The following is a 22,358-nucleotide window of genomic DNA, read 5'->3' on the forward strand; positions in this document are numbered from 1 at the left end:
CTTCACACATCTTTGGGCCCAACAAATTTGATTTCCCACCAGGGAAAAAAAAAAAAAAAGATAAAATATATATGACCCGAAAAAGATGAAAACTAACAGTTGTTTATTTTCGATTTCACTTGAAATGAAGATAATCTTATTTTCTTCTAATGGTGGAAATTGAATCCAATTTAATTATGATACAAACAAGGACGGAGGAATAAGGGGGCCGGTACCCATTAAAATTTTTGGCTCTTGGCCCCTACCCATACCAATCTTTGCCTTTGTCCATGGATGCAAAGAATATGAGATTAGACCATTGTTAATGAGTTTTCTCCCGATCTTACAATCTTCACCATATATTTGAATCACATGAAATTGATCTTCATATATATTTAATAATTGGAGGCAAGCCACGTCCGAAAATTATTGGTGAATAAAATGATATGGGTAAGTTTTGGCAATTAACAAGAATTGGGCTCAGAGAATATATATCAATGAAAATGATATAGAGGTTTGCTGTACAATGCATTCCCCCACCCATCTTCTCTCTTTAACATCTTGATTTCAAAAAAACAAAAAAAACAAAAAAAAAAAATTTAAGAGAGAGGAGATCATGGGTGGGAGAATGCGCAAAAGCATTTGCCAATGATATATGTGCATGGTTTTTGGCCTTTTTGTTTTTGTTTGTTGAGAAAGTTCAATGAGGTTAAGGAAATAAGACCTAATGAATAAGGGGTAGTTAATTATTTAACATATTGTAGATATATAATTGATTACGCAAACTTCTCTATCTCTACCTGTAAATTAGGTCAAGAAAACAACATCTTGTACCTCGCTCTTTAGTCAATGATTGAGTCATTGAGAGAAGAAATCATTCGCGAAACAACTAGTACTACGTACGTAGCTAAAACAACAAAACATTTAAAAGAGAAATGTGAAAAAACAAACATATTATAAGCCATTAAAGTTAGGTCCTTCCACCTAACCAAGAGACTCAAAAAAAAAGGTGGGGAGAGATTTATCGTATCAAAAAGAAATGTGGGGGCCTTAATTCATGGCCATTGAAGGTAAAATATTAAAGACAATTAAGCAAAGCAATTACTATAAAAGCACCAACCTTCTTCCATGAAAAAACTTGTGCTTGCAGAAACTCATCCATGGCACAAATTGCAGTAAGTGGCAAATATATAGACACCCGGAATTCAGATAAGCTTTTCTACTTGTACAGTTCTAAGATCTAGCGAAACTTCTTTCTACCTTCCTTACCTTGGCGCTTAGCCACTTCAAAACAAGTGCATTTTAGAGAACAACAGGTTTGATGTTAGAACTTAATTAATTAATTAGGGGAAACCCTAATATTCCTCTTAAACAAATATTTTTTTTTTTTTTTTCGACAAGTCCACAGAAGAGAGAGATGGTGGATTCCAACTAGTGACATTCGTTTCATTAAGCATAGTCGTTAGCTGATTGAGTTATTTCTTGGGGTTCTTAAACAAATAATTGGGTAGGAGGCCAAGAATAACCTTTTTTTTTTGTTTTTTTTTTTAAGGGCTGAGAGCATGTTTGGGTGTGTGTTTGAAGGACCTAAAAGTGCGTTTAACACTCAAAAGTCTTTTCGAAAAAAAAAAACTACCCGTTTCGTAAAAAAATTGAAAGCGCTTTAAAGGGTCCAAAAAGTCAAAAAAATAGATTAAAAATGAAGCTTTTGCCAAAAAAATATTTTTTTAACTTAAAAGCTTTATTTTTCAAACGTAATCTCAAACAAGCTCTTAATTAATAAATTGGGCCGGTTGATTGGGTTTCTGATGCAGATCAGAGAGCTTCGTTTGTAAGCTTGTCTGCAACTGTACGGACAAGAGTTAACCCAAGAGCCTCGTCTACAAGTTCATCCAGAGACCGTCCGGACGCTTATGTTATTTTTCTGTTTTTCCTGCTTTATTTTTGTGACCATTTGGATGGCATTATGTCTCGTCCGGACAGCTATCGTAGCTTCATAAACCGACTTTATTTCTGTTTACAATTATGGTTAGGAGTTTTGGGGTTATAAATACATACTTGTAACCCTAAGAACGCAACTTTTGATATTATTTGAGTTTTGTTCAATAAAAATACTTAGAGTTGAGTTTCTTCATTTTTTTTTTTCTTAAATCCTAGATAAACTCTAGTGTTTTGAGATTATAGACTCAAGATCTAGAATTATTTATTCCTTCTTATTGTTTCTGTTTTCTCTGCATCCTACTTAGTCACGATGCATCAGTTTCTCTATGCGTAATTTAGAGAAAATTTTTATTCTAAGCATTAATAAGGTAATTAATTGCTATGGGCCGTGATTCTAAGCACGCTAGGCTATTTTTTTTTTTTTTTTTAATATTAAAAAAAAAAAAAAGAAAAAAAAAATTTGCTTTACTTCACCCAATTGCTATAATTCGTGCCCATTTCAAGAAAAATGGAGAAAAACAAATTTATAGTCAAAATGACTCCTCTACGTTTCACTGTCTGCTTGAAATGGAGAGCACCCTAATCCCTTTCAACAATGACAGAGCAGCAACGTCCTTTTAAGTCGCTTCAAGCTCAAGCATTAAAGGATTACCGCCATAACCTGCCATCTAATTTGTACGGGCTTGCGAAGTTTCCACGAAGTTTCCCTCATGCCAGTACGGTACGGTGAGTTGTACGTCATCATATATAAATGATTGAGCTATAGCAGAAAGCTTGGCCCTCCTGATACTGCTATATATTTATATATATCTTGTTTAGAATCAAAAGGAAAATGACATTAATACACAGACAATGCATGCAAAACGTAAAAACAGCGAAGATTTAAAAGATCTCGGGAGTCGGCCGGGTTGGGTTCATTGATACCACAAGATGTTTCTATGGATAAAAACACTCGTCAATTGTTCCGGACGCATAACCCAACAAAATAGAAAATGTTGCGTGGTTTACAATTTTCTTGTTTTGTTCAGCTCTATTTACTTGGTGATCAGTTAGCTGCCTTTAGAGTTTTTGACTTGTGTCCATTAATGAAAGTTAAGAGTTTTTGACTTGTGTTCATTATTGAGCATATTAATTTGTTTACAGGAAGAAGTAGAGTTCATGGGAAGCTCTTGCTGATTGGTCAGACCCAACTTTTTAACCTTTTACTGTTGACTGTTTTCAGAATGAGTTTTGACTTTTTTTTTTTGAATTATTATATATAATATTAATGATACAGATAAAATATGTAAACACGTACAAGATATGGACATAAATGGTACAAATAAACTATTCGATCTCTAGATTATTTTAATTAATGGGCATTATGTTAGAATTTGGAACTTGCTAGAAATGTAAAATTAGAAGATCGATAGAAGATCCAATAGAAAAATATGACATATATTGTTTGTAGAATTATAACTAAGGTTGCTAGAATTTCAAGTAGAGCTAGCTGTCAAATGTCCAAATACAAGTGCCCTTAATATTTGGGTTGATGGTACGTTGGATGCAATAAGGTTTTTCATTGCAATGAGGGCACCTGAACATCTCCTTATTCGGGATCAATCTGTTTGACTAAACAGTGCAATAGGCAGTTTTATTGCACGAAATCTATTTGAATTCTGATATCTTGCCAAATATCATTTAGCAACAAAAGTAATATATGTTATTCTTCACACCTATTTATCATATTCACTTCACACCGGACGTGACATGTTTAATTTAAGTGACTTTCTTTTTTTTTAAAAAAAAGTCGATTAACATAAAAATTCACTTAAAATACATATCAATAGCCGATATAAAATGAATGTGAAGAGTAACATTACTCGTAGAGACAAATATATCTATTTATCTATGATTTGTTTTATTTTTTGGATGAATTAAAATTTTTAAACGGATATATACTAAAAAAAATAAAAAAATAAAGGAGAAACTTCGAGGAAGATGCCAGCTTCTTGAATTACAAGCCTGCCATAATAATCGAGTTCTCTCTTCCCTATTTATAACAGTAGGTCTCTCGAACCCTTAGAGGCACAAAGAGACACAGAAAAATAGTAACTTCTAAAGAGTACTGGACAGCCGGTCTTGCTATACAACAGTTTGGACGTTTTGTGTCAGCAACGACATACATGGCTTCTTCACAAAGCAGCTCTCACCAAGAGCCATGGCTGTTGGAAAATGGCAACCTCAAGAGCTTGACCAAGGAGATGCGGCACGGCCATGGCCGCACCGCGCACAACCTCTCCGCGACGTCGCTCCGAAAGAAGTCAGACCTCACACTTATCTCGAAGATTCCTTATGTCTGTCTCAGACAGATGTTGGCTAATCTTCAGGAGGTTGTTTTTGGGACCAAGCTTTTTGTACTCTTCCCAGCCATCCCCCTTGCCATTCTAGCAGAGTGTTATGGTTTTGGAAGAGTAAGTTCTTCTTCTTCTTCTTATCCAAAATATATTTTCATGCATATAAAATTAAAAATATATGGTTTTCGAGAATTTTATGAATGAATTCGATCTGGGACTTTTTAATTAAATAATATATATAAATATAATTTCTTTTGCCTGAAAACAACTGGCTTGATTGCATTATAAAGTGTGAAAATGACTGATTCAATTTATATATATATACAGCTCAACATGCCCTCGAAAAATTTACTTCTTATTTATTTCCTATATATGTATTTATTTAGTAACCATATATAACCGTTGTGATTCTTTTGCAAACAGCCCTGGGTTTTTGCTTTGAGCTTACTTGGACTTATACCACTTGCTGAACGTGTGAGCTTCTTGACAGAGTAAGTCAAAATATTCAAGGAAAAAATATGTGTCACTAGCTACTTTGAGTTCAAATTCGAATTGACCCATATAATTGTTGACTGATCATGTGGGACATGGTTTTTCATAAGGTATCTTTTAAGAAATGGACAAAATCGGACGAAATTAAATATATGATTGAAAAATAATTAAAACCCAAAACATTATTACAAAAATGAATGAGAGAGTTAATTCATGAAAACTAAGGAGAACTCAAAGTAATGACTTGTAGATTTTTCCCAATATTTAAATTTGATACTTATGTAATTGAAACAGCACAAAATTGAAACAGCACAAAAAGGTAGAGAATAATTACATTAAACAAAATGTAGGACGGCTCAATAAAGATCCAAAAATACAGTTAAAACACTGCTTATTAAAGCTTAAAATTTGTTATGAATGGATTAAATGAATTGTCTGGCCTGTGAATTTTTGGTCCATCAGTTAATGGATTCGAATTTCCTTATATTTTTTAAAATATGATATTTTCAGTCCCCTCGATTAAGAGAAAAAACACTTAAAATGACAGTTTGGTGGGGATATATAGTAGAAAGGTAAATTTGTTTGAAATAATTAATATATACTACACACCAACCCAATGTCCGGTGAAAAAGGTACCCAATGAAAGAAGCTTTGCCGACACCATATCTAGATCACTGAAATCTGGTTAAATTAATAATAATTTTCTTAATTTCGTCATAAAATCGTAATCACTTGTTTAATGTTATGGTATTTGGTACACCAATCAGATGAAATGGTCCTGTTTAGTTAGAGCTATATTATCAAATAGTTTCTAACATGTAATAAAAGTAGTAGGAATTTAATGACGTTTGTACCCAATATCCATTACTTGTTCAGAATCACTGCACTTAATCCGATGCACCGTTTAAAAGAGATTACTCTGATGCTGTTTTATTCTTACTTTTCTAAAATATTAGCCATTTTTTAAATATTAAATTACACATGATTCTCAAATATTTTTCGTTTTATCAAAAGTGAGGGGACAACTCACGAAATCTCGAGGATGACGAAATACTTAAACAACGCCTCTCACAAAACTTTATGTAGTGGGAATAATTAAGGAGGATCGATCTTTTAACCTTCTCTAATTTTTTTTTGTTTCCATTGCATGTGCTCCAAAGATCTGAAAGAGATGGATGTGGATTCTTGATCAATCAGGAGTGATGCTTTTTCTCGATTCTAATCCAGTGGGCAACATGTAGGTGGCCAAATGTAATGGTATCCAGAGCCTAGAAAGATTCTCTCAAATCACCTTAGAACAGTGGCAGGCAAGGAATAATTAAAGTGCTCTAAAGAGGGAAAGAAGGTCTGAATACCTAATTCCTGAAGCTTTGGTCTCCGGCCCACAACATAACTTTTAGATTTTGGCGTTGCACGTACGATTCAAACTAAAACATTAAAACTGATAAATATTAATTTGCTGTTTCCCAAATAACAGGAAATTAATATTTAATATTTTAAGCTTAGTTAGTGGCTTCTTGGTGAGATACGATCCCCTGAATCACTTAACCAAATCACGTGGAAATTTTTTCAATTTGTTTCTTTTCTCATTTGTTTATGTTTTTGGGAAACTTCCATGATTTGCAATTGCTGAGCAGCTGCCATTTGCTGCTTATAAAAATATTTCTACGTAACATCAACTTTGAGTAAGTTGATTAAATGACTTTCTATAGGCAATGCTTTTGGGAAATTTTTTCCACTTTGCTTCTTTTTCTCATTTGTTATGTTTTTAGGAAATTTCCATGATATACATTATGCAATTGCTGAGCCGCTGCCATTAATTTGCTGCTTAAAATATTTCTACCTAACATCAACTTTGAGAAAGTTGATCAAATGACTTTCCCAAATTCATTGCCTTTTTTCTAAAGCCTGTGTTCATTTGTTTTCTTACTCTTTATATATGGTCCTACTTCTGTCCTATTATATTCTAGTCATAATTGCTTTTATTTTTATGTCTCGTACATATGTATTATTGGGTTATTGTAACGCCCCGTAAATTAATTAACTCCACGGTTCGTTTTTCAGTCTTATACCACTCCGAACAAAACTCAGCGACCTTTACTCCTTGAAAAGAGATGATGCTAAGCAGCGGAAAATATTAAAGTTCTATAATCATTAATCATTACAACCATAGCATCTACCAAAGAACATCAAAATAGCTGAAATCATACAATACATATCATTGTTATAAGGGATATACGTTATACCTCAATATGCAAGCATACATCAAAACCTCTAGGTCTAAAGCATAACTCAAAAGTACTAGTTATCATGAGTACCTGCCTAAGCTTGCAACAAGTCCTCAAGCATCTCTCGGATCGAATCCTCCACAATGACCGAATGTTTTGCAGTATCCATCTTCTATTAAACTATTTATAACAGCATAGTTGTACATATAAAGAAAAAATAGAAAATAATACAAGGGTAAGTCTAACAACTTAATGAGTATAAATGCACATGATGTACCCGTCATTAAATGGCGAACTCAGTTGTTTATAAAACACATGCAACATTATGACAGTTTATCATAGATGTGATATAAATATAATATACGCTTATAATATAGAGTAACAGTAATAATTTAATCATATGGTATACCCGAGATATTATCCCTTTTCAACAGGGTTGACGCTGTCCCGAATGACCTATAATACAACAATAGTGCCCCGAATATTGAAAGCTACCGCACATAACATTAGTGGCACGACTGAGTCTGACCTCGGGTGGCTCATACCACTAATGATGTCCGTCTTATAGTGACCATCCATTGGGAATGGCTGGGTCTTGGTCACGAAACCATTGGATCCAAAGCTCACACACACATACACATACATTTGACCATAAAGTTAACCTATATAGTAAGCCTATGACCATTATACCACACATACCTGTGTACCATATTATACGATATAATTAGTATTCTTATCAGTCTTTTACAGGCATAGTTTTACAAGCAAAGGGTTACTACTACAAATACTACCAATTTGGCACGGTGAGTTTGACGCCGTTCTACCAAGGGCACAAGAACACGAGTGTCTTGAGCCCCATGTTCCATGGACAGCAGTTGTCTTTCCTGGAAACTAGCGAGCTGATCTCCAAGTTTAATAATGATACGAGTAATGGGGTCTACAGAATTGTTGTGAAGCTCAATCTTTCATTCAGGACCAAGGGGGGACGTTGGATCAAGAATGGGCCCTTCAAGCCTGTGATCAAGTGTCGTTTAAAGGTTCCTTTGAGGTCTAATGGGAAATCGGCCACTAGCTTTAAGACTACCAAATGCAAATTGGATAGCTGATCATCACATGTTTGTTTGAATGGGTCTTTCATTTTCTTTTTATTTCTTTCTTTCTTTCTTTCTATGATATTACCAAACCTTTATCTCTATTTTTATAACACTCTATTGGCGATATATGTGTTGGTGTTTGTTTCCAAACTCTTTTTCTCACATATTAAAAGTATGTCCTTATAAATGTTGTTCGCAGGTGAACAAATCATCAATTCCAATAATACAAAAGAATGAATTGGCCGGGTAACATTTTCAGACTAATTACATTGTCATAGGAGCATCAAACACTAATTAACATACTGCACTTATTTGAAATCGAGTGCGAAAAGAAAAGCCTAGTTACCTTTCACTCACCATAACATCCCTCCCTCAAAAATAAAAATAAAATAATTAATACATGTACTACTTATATATATATGTGATCATGGAGTGATATTATTTAGATGATGTTTCTTATTCATTATCCATTCTTTTTTATTTTTAGATGAATAAAATTTATATTAACAAGTAACAACAAACAAGAATTACAATTATCTCTCCAATAAAACACCGGAAACTAGTGTTGCTCTACACAACTACCTCAAAGAAATTGTGATCTCTACATTCCACAGCAATCCTCTAGATTCTCCTACTACGTACCTTATTACACCAATCGGTCTCCTGTAAATAGACAATTTTTCATAGTCAACCAAATTACAAAAGCATACCTAGGAATTCTCCTCTACCCAAAACAATTCCTCTACCCGCAAAATTGAAACAGCACAAAATGAATATATTAGTATAGATCTTTCCCACATCTCAATTGAAACCCTCATCCAATAAATAATATGAAATAGCAGGAATTAAGAGACTTGTAAATCTATGGTGACTAAACTTGTGATAAATAACAATTTAGGATGTCAAATAGGAAGTCATATATCAAATGATAGTGCATAATAAAATCAATTTACTTCATATAGTAAAATTTTATTCACTGACTTAATAGATTCCGTTAATGTTATATCGATTTAAATATGACACGTGTCACACTTTTATTGGCTCTCATGTGTCACATTATCAAAATTTATTAAGTTAATTGACGTATAAAATAAATTGTTTTTTTTGAAATACATAAAGAAAAAAGTTAATTGCAAATTTACATTTTTTTCCTAACATTTAAAGGAACATTGTAAATAGTGAGAGAGAGAGAGAGAGAGAGAGAAGGGTAAGTAAACTCTTCTCAGATGTTTATATGATTGTCCATCTACAGCTTATATATATATATATATTAAAGTTGACATGACATTATTAATTGAAGACCTAAAAAAATGAACAATGCAAATCATTCTGCCACTTTATGAATACCAGGTGTACATTGGCAAAGTTTTTTTTTTTTTTTGTATTTTTTTATTGAAACAAGTACAATGGAACAAAGGTAGAGAATAATTACATTAAAAAAAATGTAGGACGGCTGAATAAAGATCCAAATACAGTTAAAACCCTGCTTACTAAAGCTTAAAATTTGTTAAGAGTGGATTAAATAAATTGTCTGGCCTATGAATTCATGGCAGGAGACAATTAGGGGATTTATAGCACAGCATGCAGCTGATTTATGCAAAAGAAAAGAAACAACGTGAGAGGGGCGCACTCACTGTACAATTCCATATCATCATGACCTGCTAAAAATCAATAGGACAGATATGCTATTTTCTGCACAAAGAGTTGAATTGGAAAATGCATGTATCAAAGAGAAAAGCCAACAACCATCCGTAGTTGCTTCCTAATTGCAAAAGACAAAATACTTTAAGAGTCTGCAAAAAGCAAACAAGACATAGCTACGGGCAGGCACCATAGCTGAAACGGCATTGTTCCAGATACAATGTCAACAATAAAAATGGATTTTTTACTTAATTTTTTTTGTTTTTTTAAGTAAAATATTAAAAGAAAAGAAAAAAGAAAGAGAAAGATGGGATGGTTCCAACCACCCCTTGGCCAAAATGGGGTGGCCGAAACCACCCCAACCCCTTGGAAGTGGTTCGACCACTACCAAATGCACTCGATTCCTCTTTTTTTTTTTGCCAAGGGGGTGGCCGGACCACCCCCTTGGCCATGAGGGTGGTTCGACCACCCCCAGATCGGCCAGGGAGCCACCCCCTTAGCCAAAAATGACCACCCCATTTTTGGCCGAGGGGTGGCCGGAACCACCACATCTTTCTCCTCCTTTTTCCTTTTTTTTTTTTTTTTTTTTTAATATTTTGCTTTAAAAAAATAAAATTTAAATAAAAAATCAATTTTTGCTACTGTAGTTGGAACAATACCATTTCAACTACGGTGCCAGTCCCGACTGTTGGCAAACAAGCTTGAGAAGACCCAAAGGCCTGAAACGCGAACACTTGCATGCGGCAAGAGACAAAGAGCTGCCCATTTAGTCAACAAATTCTGAAATTATCTCTGGATGCCTGCAGAAAACTTTTTGCCTTGCATTCAATTTTCTAAGGGAAAAAAGAAACTTAAAAATCAATTTTAAGAATTTCTCTTTCTCTTCTTCATATTCCTAGAAACAAAAGAGATCCTTTAGTGAACCGGATAATATAATCTATTGAACATGATTGGAGGAGTAGATCGATCAGCATTTAAGAGAAAGTAAAAGAAATTAAACATTCGAGACTAATTATATTTTCAAACTAATTACATGGTCACATGAGCATCCAACACTGATAAACATTCGAGACTTATTTGAAACCAGTGATTTATTGAGCGGATAGAAAATTAAACAAAGCGAAAAGAATAGCTAGCTATGATCATGGAGTACTGATATTATTTATTAAATGATGTTTCTCCTTGACTATATATCCCTCCTTCTAATTTTTTAGATGAATGAAATTTGTATTAACATCAAACAAGAATTACAATCTCTCCAGTAAAACACTGGAAATTAACTAGAGTTGCTCTAGCCTCTACACAACTGCGCGCCTTGACAAAAACACCTATACATACATCTTTCCAACCATCTCATAATCATTTTACAATTTGATTAAGGCATAGATGTGAAGAACAACCAAAAACCTTCTCTACTTTGTCGTTTTTACTATTTAAACGACCTAAAAAAATAACGTCTTTTACACAGTAAACGACGTAGAGAATAATGTCGCTTACTTAGTAAACAACATAAAAAATCACATTCTTTACTGTATAAATGACGTTAATCAATTTACGATCACAACCTTTCACTAGACTCCAGAGTGATATTATTTTCCTGAAAAATTGTTTTGTAATTACTTTTTTTATTTTTTTAATAATAATAATTAAAAAATTGATGCAATATAATAAATAAAAATATTTTAAAATTGACATTTTTTTTTTTAAAAAAAAAATTATATTGATTGCCAAAAGTCGTTATTTTCATAAGAGTCCCAAACCGTGTAGGACTATAAAGTCCCAATCCTAATCCTAGTCTATTTAAGAAGAATATTGGAATAAAGCTTAGGCCTATTTCTAAGGCAGCTCTGTAGCTATTTGATTGAGATTTTTCCTCTGTTCTAACCCTCCGATCACCGATCACCGATCCGTCATCAGTCATTGCAATGGCAGAAAAACAAACCCACCTGGATGTTGAGGCCTCAATCCCACGGCCAGGCAAATTCAAAGACCACAGTCCCATCACCAATATCCTCGTCATTGTTAAGAGTGGATTAAGTAAATTGTATGAATTAATTACAAATCAATTTATAGCTAATTAAAACCCTCATCTAATAAATAAGAGGAAAAACTTGGCAAAACTTTTTAACTTCATTTCGAAAGTATTCGAAGTTGCCTATGGCATGTGCATTAATGACAAGGGTGAGTAGCTCAGTTGCTATGTAGTTGCCTAGCTATTGTTATTCAATTTCGCATTGTATTATAGTACTATCAATTGGTTGGACATGACAAGCGTGTCCACTTTTAACTAGCTTAACGTGTACCTATCTTCTTTTTTCTTACTTAAAGACCTTGATGTGACCATTGCAATTTAATTAGTGATCAGCATACAAAGGAAAGGTCAAAATTTCAATTTAGTTAAGATCGAAATTACTTTCACAAAAGGAAAGGTCTGAAGCATTCAATGTGAACAGAAGAATGATAGATCAAATGGTTCCTCCGATCCCTTAACGTGTTTGCAATTTTTATATTTCTTTTTTTCTTAACTCGTTTGCAACTTATATTCGAAAGTCAGCCTTTCTGGTTTAGGGGAAGGAGGGGATCGGAGTTCACTTTTTTAATAGCTTAGTTTTTCTTAATAACTTAGTTTTATTAATTGCTAGATAAGTTTCTTTAATAGCTAAGTTGCCTTACTAGTTGAGTTTTCTTAATGGCCAAGTAAAGGGTTCACGAGCTTGTGAAATGTTTATAAATAGCAGTCATCTGGATGTGAAATTCCATATTTTTCTCCGTCCCTTGTCTTGTAGCACCCAAGAGAAGTTTTTTTGAAGTACTGGTAGTGAGAGAGAGAATAAGAAGCTTAAAGAAATTTTGAGGAAGAGAAAGTTTGTAGAAAGTTTAGAGAGACGTATTCGTGATACGGAGTTAAGCAAAACAAGTAAGTATTCTCAAGACAAGAGTAGTTAAAAGTTATTTGCATGATTTTATGCAAGCAAGCTTATTCATTAACAATTAAAAGTTATAATATTGCATGATTTGTGTAAGTAAATATCCTTATCATATTAAATGTATTCTTGCATGTTATTATCATGTTAGATATATTTTCACAAGTAAACATTACTGCTAAATATGCTTCTTCTTCTTCTTCTTTTTTTGGTTTTATATAGTACGTAAATAAATAGATCTCTTTATCATACAGGATGTGTTCCAAAAAAAATAAAAAAACCGTTTTAAGCTATATTATGATTTTAAGTAACCATTATTCAAGAAACCACCAGTGGCAGTGGTTTAAGGAAATCCTCAAAGTGGTTGGACATGTATTAGGACACATGTTCGACTATTCGTAAAGGAGAATTACCTATATATGCCCAATTAGTATTAGTCGTCTTGAATCTCACTGATGTTCTGGTGGGGTTAGATCAGCGAGCAAGAACTTAAAATGATATTTTGATGGAAGATTGTGAAGCTGATGATCGAATTCGAAGGGTCAAGACTCGGAAGGCTTGAAACGTCCCAAGTTTTGAGTTAGGATCGTATATACTCGAGTCAAATTCGGAAGCTTTAGGCTTGTATAAGTTCCACTCAATTCGATTCTTTATTATTATTATTTTTTATAATATCATTTTAATTTTGTACTTGAAACAATTCAAATATTTTTAAAAATTTATGTACAATATAAAATACGGTTATATGGACTCAAGCTTAGATTGTTTAAATTTGTCGAAAATGGTATAAGATATATAATATAAATAAATTAGACTGATAAAAATAAGTTTATATGATTTGCTTTAATATAAGGTTAATCGATTTAGTTTTATAAATTTATCAATAATCTTAATTTATCTACTTAATTTTGACGATACAAAAGATAATTAAATAATTAATAATTAACATAAATTTACAAATCTCAATGATGATAATTTCTTTATGTAAGAAAAGAGGAGATAAATCAACGAACTCGGGAAAAATTTGAGTCATTTGAAAAATAAATGAATTCCGTTTGAATTGGTAATTTAGATAGTGACAATTAGCTCATACCAAAAAAAATATATCCAAAAATGAATTTTATACCTTTAATATTTGACTTGGTTCAACTCGATTAAAGACTTAGAGTGTGTTTGGCATTATGATTTCGCAAACCAAAAGTACTATGATTTTAAACCAAATCATAGAAAAATAGATCTTTTGAGATTAGTATTTTTAAAACTTGCGATTTGAAAACCTAAAAAATTTGTCTTTTAAAATTGCACTCAATAAAGTACTTTTTAAAAAACGTACGTTTTTAAAGGGTAAATTGTGATTTTGCAAAACATTTAACTGTATTTTAAAAAATCAAATTTTAAATTACACATTTTAAAATCGTAAACCCAAGTAGGCCCTTATTAAAGATTTTTTTGGATGTAATTGTTAAATCTTAAAAGCTTAAGCTGATAGGAAGAGATAAATTTAATTACTATTTTAACACTCTCATTCATGTGTGAGCTCAAACTAAGGCTTGATGCGGTCCTTCACAACGATATTTGAGGGGTTTTGTGTGGGCTTCACGGCAAAATTGCGGTCTCATACATTATTTAGCTTTTTTGCATCATATTTATCTATTGTTGGTGAATGGAAAGAATTTTTTTTTTTTTTTTTTTTTTTTTAAATAGTGATAATACAGGAAAAATATATAAGGAAATTAAATTAGAACTGAGCCGTGACTTGTGGCTGTGAGTCGTAAGAAGTTTTTTATTTTTTATTTTTTTTATTCATGAGTCGTAAGGTATGACTTTGAGATGATAGTACGTAGTAGTAGAGAAAAACCTAAAGGTTCTAAACTTACAAAATCCAAAATGATGTTGTTTTTGTGAATTTAATTAAATATATATAATATACATTATATATGAAGGGAATGCAGATGTGGTTAATAATTGCATCCGCATGACATTAAAAATCACTATCCACATTCATATATGTGAATAATGATTTTTGTTAACCTCATCTGCATCTACACATGTGGATAATGGATAGGTATAAATGGTGGATGTGTGCGATTATTATCCAACCTCATTATACCCCAAAGTGGGGTACAACGAAATGAGCCTTATATAGATGAAATACCTATGCGGCTATGCCTACTTGTCCCTTGAGGCCCATATTGATGGAATACAAATGCTTTTTATTTATAGGTTAAGTGATGGACCCTCAATCAAAATTTTACCTTGTTTATTCATCTCATTAAAGATAAGATATCAAAATAAATTTCACTTTTGATTTCAATTCAACAAATAATTTTTATTGGATAGAAATTTCCCCCAAACCAGTTTGGAGGTAATATTCTTAAACCCATTTAAAATAGTGCCAAATGTCTATAAATATTTAAAATGCACATTATATTTAGTCTAAGTTAGTAAACTGCTATTAATGACATTAAAAATTTAATGTGCTCTTTAAATGTTTATAGACATTTAATACTATTTTAAATGTATTAGAAAATATTTTCTTCAAACTGATTTGAAAGAAATCTCTTTCCATTTTTATTTAGAATAAATTACCAAACACCCTAAATGTGAAATTAATTAGACCACATCAAATATCATGTGGCATATGGGGCACAAATTTCTTTTATCAAACCATCACACTTTATTGGTTTGTGTTTCCCCAACTCGGTCCTAATCATTGGACTCAAGCCTTGCAGTTTATACACATCTCCAGCTTTTGAAACTTTCTAGTTTCCACTCCCCTTAGTAATGATTTCCGAAAGGGCCAACAAGAAAATATTCAACACCAAAAACCAATTCCATTGCAAAATAAATTGAGAATACATGGAGGAGTTTCTTTGAGACCCAAGTTCTCATATACCCAAAACAATCCCTATCACAAAATTGAAACGGCAAAAGAATTAGAGCTTTCCCTATGTCAATTGAAAGCATCTAATATAAATACCTACTCCTACAAAAAAAAAGGGAAGCAACGAGAGCAAGATCCAGCCTTTGGTAATTGTTCTTTACCTCAATGTGTTGTTGTAAAAGAAATTCTTCGAAGTAGCACGTCAACAACAACATTGCATATAATCATTTTAAGGCTGGGTAGATAATTGAGACTCTACTGCATGTTCTAATCTTTCAATTGCTGAGTGTTGATAGCGGTACCAAATTGCCACCAAGATGGAGAGGACAAAATTTATGGCACTCAAAACTGCTAATGTCCAATAGTAGTTATCCAAACGACTTTTGTTCAGTGTCTTCTGAAACCAACTTAGTTTCCTTCCCCTTTCGCTGACCTTACCCACTATATAAACTGAAACGACAGCACCAAACATTCCTACTCCAAATACACTATCGCTGAAAATTTGCAAATAGGAGCCTATAGAATCAGGAACTTTATCATCGTAGAAACAAGCAATGCTGAAACCAGAGATTCCATCATTGTCACCAAGAAGGTTATGAGAGATTCCATTAAGTGCACCAAGAAAGCAAAACTGTGGAACAAGCCAAAGCATGCTTAACAGGATTTCTCAGTAGGTTTGTTAATTAACCCGTGGCTTTTGATCACGTCTAGCTTCATTGTCTCCACTTTTGCAGCCGTGATACAACAAAGCACAGAAAACAACATTGCTATTATCATTTCAATGGGAGCTGCATATTTTCCTGATACCTTTTTAGTTAACTTCTTAGTGACTGTGGCAAACATGAATTCTACAGTGTCCTGTAAGACTAGTAGTGTAAAAATAGGGACCTTCACTCTTCCAACTACTGTACGATCCAAATTGATTGCTTAATTTAAAAAATAAGAGTCTCCTATAGATGACACAACCCCACAAATGATGAAAATCATCCACATAGGTATCATGCGTACAAATATTTTTGTTTCCTCTACCTCTGTTACACTGCAAAGTTTCCATCTATTTTGTTCTTGTTGCTCTAAAGTTTGGGTTGAAACTACAATTGCAGCCTTGTCAAGGCACCTGCATTACAAAGTTATGTTTCAGAAATCGTTGCAGGTAGCATGCATGTGTACAACTTGATAAAAAAATGTTGGCCTAAATTACTGAATTGATTCTTAGGTTTTTTTTTTTTTTTCTTCTTCTTCTTCTAATTAAACGGGGGAAAGGATTAAGGGGGGATTCTTAAGTTTGAATTTGTATCAAAATTGATCCGTGTTGAGGGTTATCTTTTTTAGCCAAACGTACCCGGACACACACCAAGCCCAAATTCGGAGTAATGCCACGATCCAACATCCCCAAAGAGGAGGGGATCAACTGGACCAACTGGACCAACTGAACCATTGTAAATTGTGAAGGACATTCACACTGGACCAAAACAAATTCCTACTTGACACTTGGCCGAGCCACCCAGAAGGCTTCCGGGCACTACAAAAAACCAATTTTTTTATGACAGGAGATTTCTGACGTGTTCTAGTGTCCGACACGTCAGAAAAATTTTCTGACGGGTCCGTTCTGACGCATGTCGATCCTCAGAAACATAGATGTCAGGAAAAAATATTTTCTGACGTGTGAGTGGATACCACGTCAGAAAATTCTGACGTTTTATCCACCGACACGTCAGAAAATATTTCTGACGTGTGAACGTCAGAAATTTTCACTACGTTGTAGTTTGCACACGTTAGCAGATTTCTGACGTGGCAGAAATGCCACGTCAGAAAACTCCTGACGTGGCATAAAACACCACGTCAGAAAATTTCTGACGTGGTGTTTTATGCCACGTCAGGAGTTTTCTGACGTGGTGTTTCTGCCACGTCAGAAATTTTCTGACGTGGTAGAAACACCACGTCAGGAAATTAGGTGCATTTTTATTTTTTTTTTTTTTCTCGATTAACGTTGGAATTCTGCTTTGCACGATTTTTTCCCCTGTTTCCAATTTCCATACTTTTTTCCCTGTTTCCAATTCTCCAGGAAATCTGGCAATTTCCTGTACACTTTTAATTGGCAATTTCCAATATCTTCCCTGAATTCAATTTATTTCAGTTTATACAATTCAATCCAATGTTTGGTTTACACTCCTGTACACAGAGAATTCAATTTCCTGTACACTCCTGTATTGAATTGGCAATCCAATGTTTGGTTTACAATTTGTACAGAATAAACCAATTTTTTCATGTCATCTTTCCTAAGCATCCTATGGACAAAAAACAAATGGCATGATAAAACCATTCTAACATACGAAAGGATGTGTATGTCCAAAAATTCAGTTACATATAATACAATTCGACATTCATATCTATCAACAAAAGAAATAAATAGAGACAAGCATTAAATAACTGGTAGGTCATTGAGTCAATTCAACAATTATATTATGATATATGTCAAACCAAAATCGAAAACAAAATCAAACCAAACTAATACGTCCTATGTCCAACCATACTTGGCAACAACATCCATGAGCTCCTGATGTATACACACGTCAGAAATCTACAAGCTTCTTCACAATCTGCGGTAAGAAATAAATTCAAAGATCATAAAACTCTACAAATAGAAAGAACTACTCTACTCTATCATGTGTAAGACAATACTGAATAAAGTATAAACTTTCCTCCATGGCCTAGCAAACATATTTTTAATAAATCAGATTCGAGAATGTATAACTTCAATCCACCTATATATTTTTTGACCACTTAATTATAAAGCAACAGTGAGGAACTCATAATTTAGACAACACATACAAATCATTGAAGTAAACAATAACGTTCGATCGGAATCATAAAATACAGGAAATACATACGTAAGCGGTTGACAAACCCGAAAACCCTTAGTCTAACCAAAACTAGCAGTTTACCATGAACTAACTATTAAACCTCAAACTTGACATAGTTACAAGAGACCCAACCTAATATATTAAACCTCAAACGAAGTATTGACTAAACATCCATTTAATGCAACTTACTATTTATCATATGCATATAATTATATCGATTACAAACATGCAGTCAATACGTCAATCATATACAAACAAACAATAACTATTGTTTGAAATATAGTTTTGTTTGACACAACTAAACAATAACAAAAATTCTGAATAAGTTTACCAACTACGAACTCACATACAAGGCTCAATCTAGGTCGATAGCTTCCTCATTCGACGTGTTATCCGCAATACCTGGAGATGATAATACAATCAATCAAGAAGCAATAAGTATCTTTCTTATCAATAAGCAATAAGTACACTTATAAATCATCATCAATGCAATATCTATATATATATCTTCCGACTGGAAAGTAAGATCCTTCTAAAATTACTATTTATCATATGCATATAATTATATCGATTACAAACATGCAGTCAATACGTCAATCATATACAAACAAACAATAACTATTGTTTGAAATATAGTTTTGTTTGACACAACTAAACAATAACAAAATATATAATATGTTTACCAACTACGAACTCACATACAAGGCTCAATCTAGGTCGATAGCTTCCTCATTCGACAACTTCTCCGCAATACCTGGAGATGATAATACAATCAATCAAGAAGCAATAAGTGCATTTCTTATCAATAAGCAATAAGTACACTTATAAATCATCATCAATGCAATATCTATTAGGATCTAAAATTAGACACAAACACAATGCTAACATTTAGTAGTAGAAATAATAACAAAAATTATCGAGGTCGCTATCAACACTAACAGCATAAAAAACAATACTAATTCCAATCTAATGTATCCCCAAACCAATGAAGAACAAAACATTTTGCAACATCATAAAATCCATACATACATATATATACTCAATAAAACCCAAAGCAAAGAAAACAAATTGCATTACCTGGTTCACTCCCCACTAACGATTTCACCACCAAACGGGCTGGAGATTCTTTTTCTGTTACATCTTTAACTCGAGTCGTATCAGATGAGGAACTCGACTTAAACATGTGCTCTAGTTGACGAAAACGTGCCTCGTACATAGTGGTCATACTAGCCCGGGTCTCAGCTAGCCGCACAGCAACCTGCTGCTCAACCTCCACTCGCTGTGCATCTAACAGCGCTGCTATCTCCGCCCTGTGCCTCTCCCGTTCAGCTTGTTGCTCCGTTGCCTGCTCTCGCTGTGTCTGCTGAAGCGCATCCATCTCCTGCTTGTGCTTCTCCCGCTCAACTTGTAGTGCAGTTTCTATCAGTTCTGGGACACCAGAGCTCCCGGGAGGTTGTGAGCGTGGCGCGACTGGTCTATAGTAGGAGTGTATGCTACCGCGCACAGGTAGTATACCTGCTCCAACCTGGCGAACCCGACCTGCGTACTCCGGCTTATTGCCCATCCCCTGTGCGTACGCATCGTCGGGCGCCCACCGTACTGTGCCCTCGGTGACAGATTGTGTAGCAGCCGAGTCAGTGGGAAGCAACTCCTTCATCCTCTCCTGTAGGGTACACAGTAACAGAAGCAATTATAAACATTAAATTAAATTACAAGAGGCATATACATTAACCAAAACATATCGGTTATTAGTAGCGTACACATTTTTCGGCAACCAAGTCATTTGGATATCCGCCAGTCTTCTTCTCGTGTGTTTTGATGTAAGACTGCGCTCGTGTTGGCGTAACCCCGGTATTTATTTTCTGCATACACAAATACAACGTAAAAAATTAAAACATAAACACAATACATAAGTTATATATATAACTGATCAAAAAACATACTTCTTCATGTGTAGCCCTGGCATAGCTCTTTGATCCGGTGCAGTGAGGCTCCTTGTTCTTCGACCGGATTCCCTTCATATATGCAGCATATTCCTACACAATTGAACAAGTTAACATTTTAGGCTATCACATTCATTTTAATAAAACTAAACAAAACTCACTAAAATGTGTGACTTACTTGATTCTCTGCCGTACACCATATCTCCAATAATATATCCACGTCCTCTCTATTGTACGTGGATAATTGTCCTCCTTCCCTAGCCTTCACTGTCGCCGGAGTATCGTCCGATGTGATGTGAAGACTCTTCTTCAACTCATACCTCCAAGTCGTATGCTTGTTTCGCATATCAAGGAAAGCGTCCCGTTTAATGGCCGCGATATCGCAGTCAGGTGGGATATAGAAGTGCTTCTGCATATATTCACACATATCATATGCATTAACAATATTGTCCATCTATTTGAGATAAATATATGAATATATAAATCATTATCATAAATACAATAATATTTAATTATAACATACCATCAATGCATCCCAAATATCTTTCTTCTTACGCTCCGATACCTTCTTCCACTCGTCGCTAATCCGTATATAAGTACTGCTCCTGACGAACACTCCGGTCATCCGTCTAAATTTGGAAGCACTTTGTCCCACAGGCTGCCACGCAGGGTTATACTCGCACACGATCCTCTGGCCATCGGGATCTCCCACAGCTTGTGGCTTGACTTGACACTCAATATATGGTAGTGGGTGATGCCATTTTGATCTACACCTAATACATTACGAATTGAACAAGTTAGTTACTTATTTAAACTAACCACATATTAAAATTAAATAAAATACATATTCCGATATTTTAACACATATACTTACTTATCGTCCGAACCTCATCCACCTTCAACGGGCGTGTAGCGGCATCATCGAAATGTGTGTCATGCGCGACACCATCCTCATCACCCTCAGTGCTATCCGGAGGCTGTGTCTCATCACTATCATCCACTTGTGCTCCGCTATTGGGGTATGGGTGCCGCTGGAAATGGCCATGTGAAACGATCCCCATATCGCTCAACGTCGTGAAGTCAAGCGTGAACGGTGTGGATGTGCCCGGCTCTGCCACGTCAGAATGCTGAGGATCTACATGAATGTCATCACCACATCCCACGTCCCGCCCTGCATCGGTATGCCCTTCCACATGATGTGGAAGTACCGGTCTATACCCTTCTGGCTCCATATTAGCTCGGGGAGACGAATGTACATCATGGGCGGCAGATGTCAACCGTACGGTCGGTTGCCCCTGTGCTTTTCTCTTTCCCCTATAACTCATGTCTCCCTGCAAAATACGTTGCGAAACGAATTAACATTCAAAGTAATTAAATAAGTACAAGTATATGTAAAGTAATCACACATGTAAAATTTTACGTGCATATACTAGTTACTCAATTAATTATATATCGTTTCTACAAACTACATATAAATTTCATGGTTAACCTAAAAAGCAATTATAAATTAATGTAAACATTTTTTTTAAAAGAAATAAAAGCTAATAAAATTTCAAAGATAAACATATTTCCAATTTCAGTAAATGACATACGCTTCGATTGGTTCTAAATCAGGTCGGACGTAATCGACATCATTAGGTGCGTTAACATGATCATGATTGGAACTCAAGAGGAGGGGCTCAATCTCGTGGTAGCTGCTACTAGAATCGTCAGACCCTTGACCCTGACCAACATCGTATACGTTTCTAGGTTTAGTCCTTACAGCGCAAGCCCAATCTGGGTTCCTTTCATCTTCGACGTAAAATACTTGGTCAACTTGTGAAGTTAGTACAAACGGCTCATCCGTAATACTCTCTCCGGTGTGAATAAGGTTTTTGAAATTCACAAGCGTTATGCCATACTCGTCAACCTTGTACCCCCTGTCCCTCGTGGTGTCCGCCCAATTACACTTGAACAAAACATACTTTGTCCTATCATAGTACTCAACCTCAATTATTTGGGTTAACTTCTCGTAATACGTTTCGCCATCAAT

The 22,358-nt window shown here is 34.4% G+C and overlaps 3 protein-coding genes and 1 long non-coding RNA gene across 5 annotated transcripts; 1 reads left to right on the forward strand and 3 right to left on the reverse strand.

Annotated features, from left to right (window-relative positions):
* The first annotated feature begins 3,975 nt into the window (after positions 1-3,975).
* On the forward strand, positions 3,976-6,253 carry LOC132161845 (vacuolar cation/proton exchanger 3-like). The gene is made up of 3 exons (XM_059572047.1): positions 3,976-4,373; positions 4,680-4,747; positions 5,909-6,253. Exons 1-3 carry the CDS (start codon positions 4,086-4,088, stop codon positions 5,949-5,951), a joined length of 399 nt encoding a protein of 132 aa, XP_059428030.1. The 5' UTR covers positions 3,976-4,085; the 3' UTR covers positions 5,952-6,253.
* Positions 6,254-17,960: 11,707 nt separating this feature from the next.
* Positions 17,961-18,819, reverse strand: LOC132162611 (uncharacterized). Of its 2 annotated transcripts, none has more exons than XR_009438233.1 (2): positions 18,734-18,819; positions 17,961-18,119 (listed from the first exon to the last, which is right to left on the reverse strand). It is a non-coding gene; the product is annotated as an uncharacterized LOC132162611 (long non-coding RNA). The 2 variants fall into 2 exon arrangements; XR_009438232.1 differs by having other exon boundaries at positions 18,730-18,818.
* Positions 18,820-19,063: 244 nt separating this feature from the next.
* LOC132162612 (uncharacterized) lies at positions 19,064-20,956 on the reverse strand. The gene is made up of 6 exons (XM_059572886.1): positions 20,850-20,956; positions 20,505-20,735; positions 20,327-20,419; positions 20,144-20,245; positions 19,461-20,046; positions 19,064-19,137 (listed from the first exon to the last, which is right to left on the reverse strand). The coding sequence occupies exons 1-6, from the start codon at positions 20,949-20,951 to the stop codon at positions 19,091-19,093; spliced, it is 1,161 nt and encodes a 386-aa protein (XP_059428869.1). The 5' UTR covers positions 20,952-20,956; the 3' UTR covers positions 19,064-19,090.
* LOC132162469 (uncharacterized) lies at positions 20,956-21,996 on the reverse strand. Its single transcript, XM_059572709.1, has 4 exons — positions 21,919-21,996; positions 21,201-21,657; positions 21,023-21,099; positions 20,956-20,970 (listed from the first exon to the last, which is right to left on the reverse strand). The coding sequence occupies exons 2-4, from the start codon at positions 21,649-21,651 to the stop codon at positions 20,956-20,958; spliced, it is 543 nt and encodes a 180-aa protein (XP_059428692.1). The 5' UTR covers positions 21,652-21,657; positions 21,919-21,996.
* Positions 21,997-22,358: the final 362 nt, after the last annotated feature.

Source organism: Corylus avellana, chromosome ca9, assembly GCF_901000735.1.
Source record: "Corylus avellana chromosome ca9, CavTom2PMs-1.0".
Classification (NCBI taxonomy): Eukaryota; Viridiplantae; Streptophyta; class Magnoliopsida; order Fagales; family Betulaceae; genus Corylus; species Corylus avellana.

Excerpts from the sequence above, each read along its gene's own strand:
- LOC132162469 (XM_059572709.1), bottom strand. The coding sequence starts at position 21,651 with ATGAGTTATAGGGGAAAGAGAAAAGCACAGGGGCAACCGACCGTACGG. Across the intron at positions 21,100-21,200 it reads GGATGAGGTTCGGACGATAA|GTGTAGATCAAAATGGCATC; the intron begins GTAAGTATATGT and ends GTAATGTATTAG.
- LOC132162612 (XM_059572886.1), bottom strand. The coding sequence starts at position 20,951 with ATGACCGGAGTGTTCGTCAGGAGCAGTACTTATATACGGATTAGCGAC. Across the intron at positions 20,736-20,849 it reads ATATTTGGGATGCATTGATG|AAGCACTTCTATATCCCACC; the intron begins GTATGTTATAAT and ends GAATATATGCAG. Across the intron at positions 19,138-19,460 it reads GTTAGTGGGGAGTGAACCAG|GTATTGCGGAGAAGTTGTCG; the intron begins GTAATGCAATTT and ends TATCATCTCCAG.
- LOC132161845 (XM_059572047.1), top strand. The coding sequence starts at position 4,086 with ATGGCTTCTTCACAAAGCAGCTCTCACCAAGAGCCATGGCTGTTGGAA. Across the intron at positions 4,374-4,679 it reads AGTGTTATGGTTTTGGAAGA|CCCTGGGTTTTTGCTTTGAG; the intron begins GTAAGTTCTTCT and ends TTTTGCAAACAG. Across the intron at positions 4,748-5,908 it reads CGTGTGAGCTTCTTGACAGA|ATCTGAAAGAGATGGATGTG; the intron begins GTAAGTCAAAAT and ends TGTGCTCCAAAG.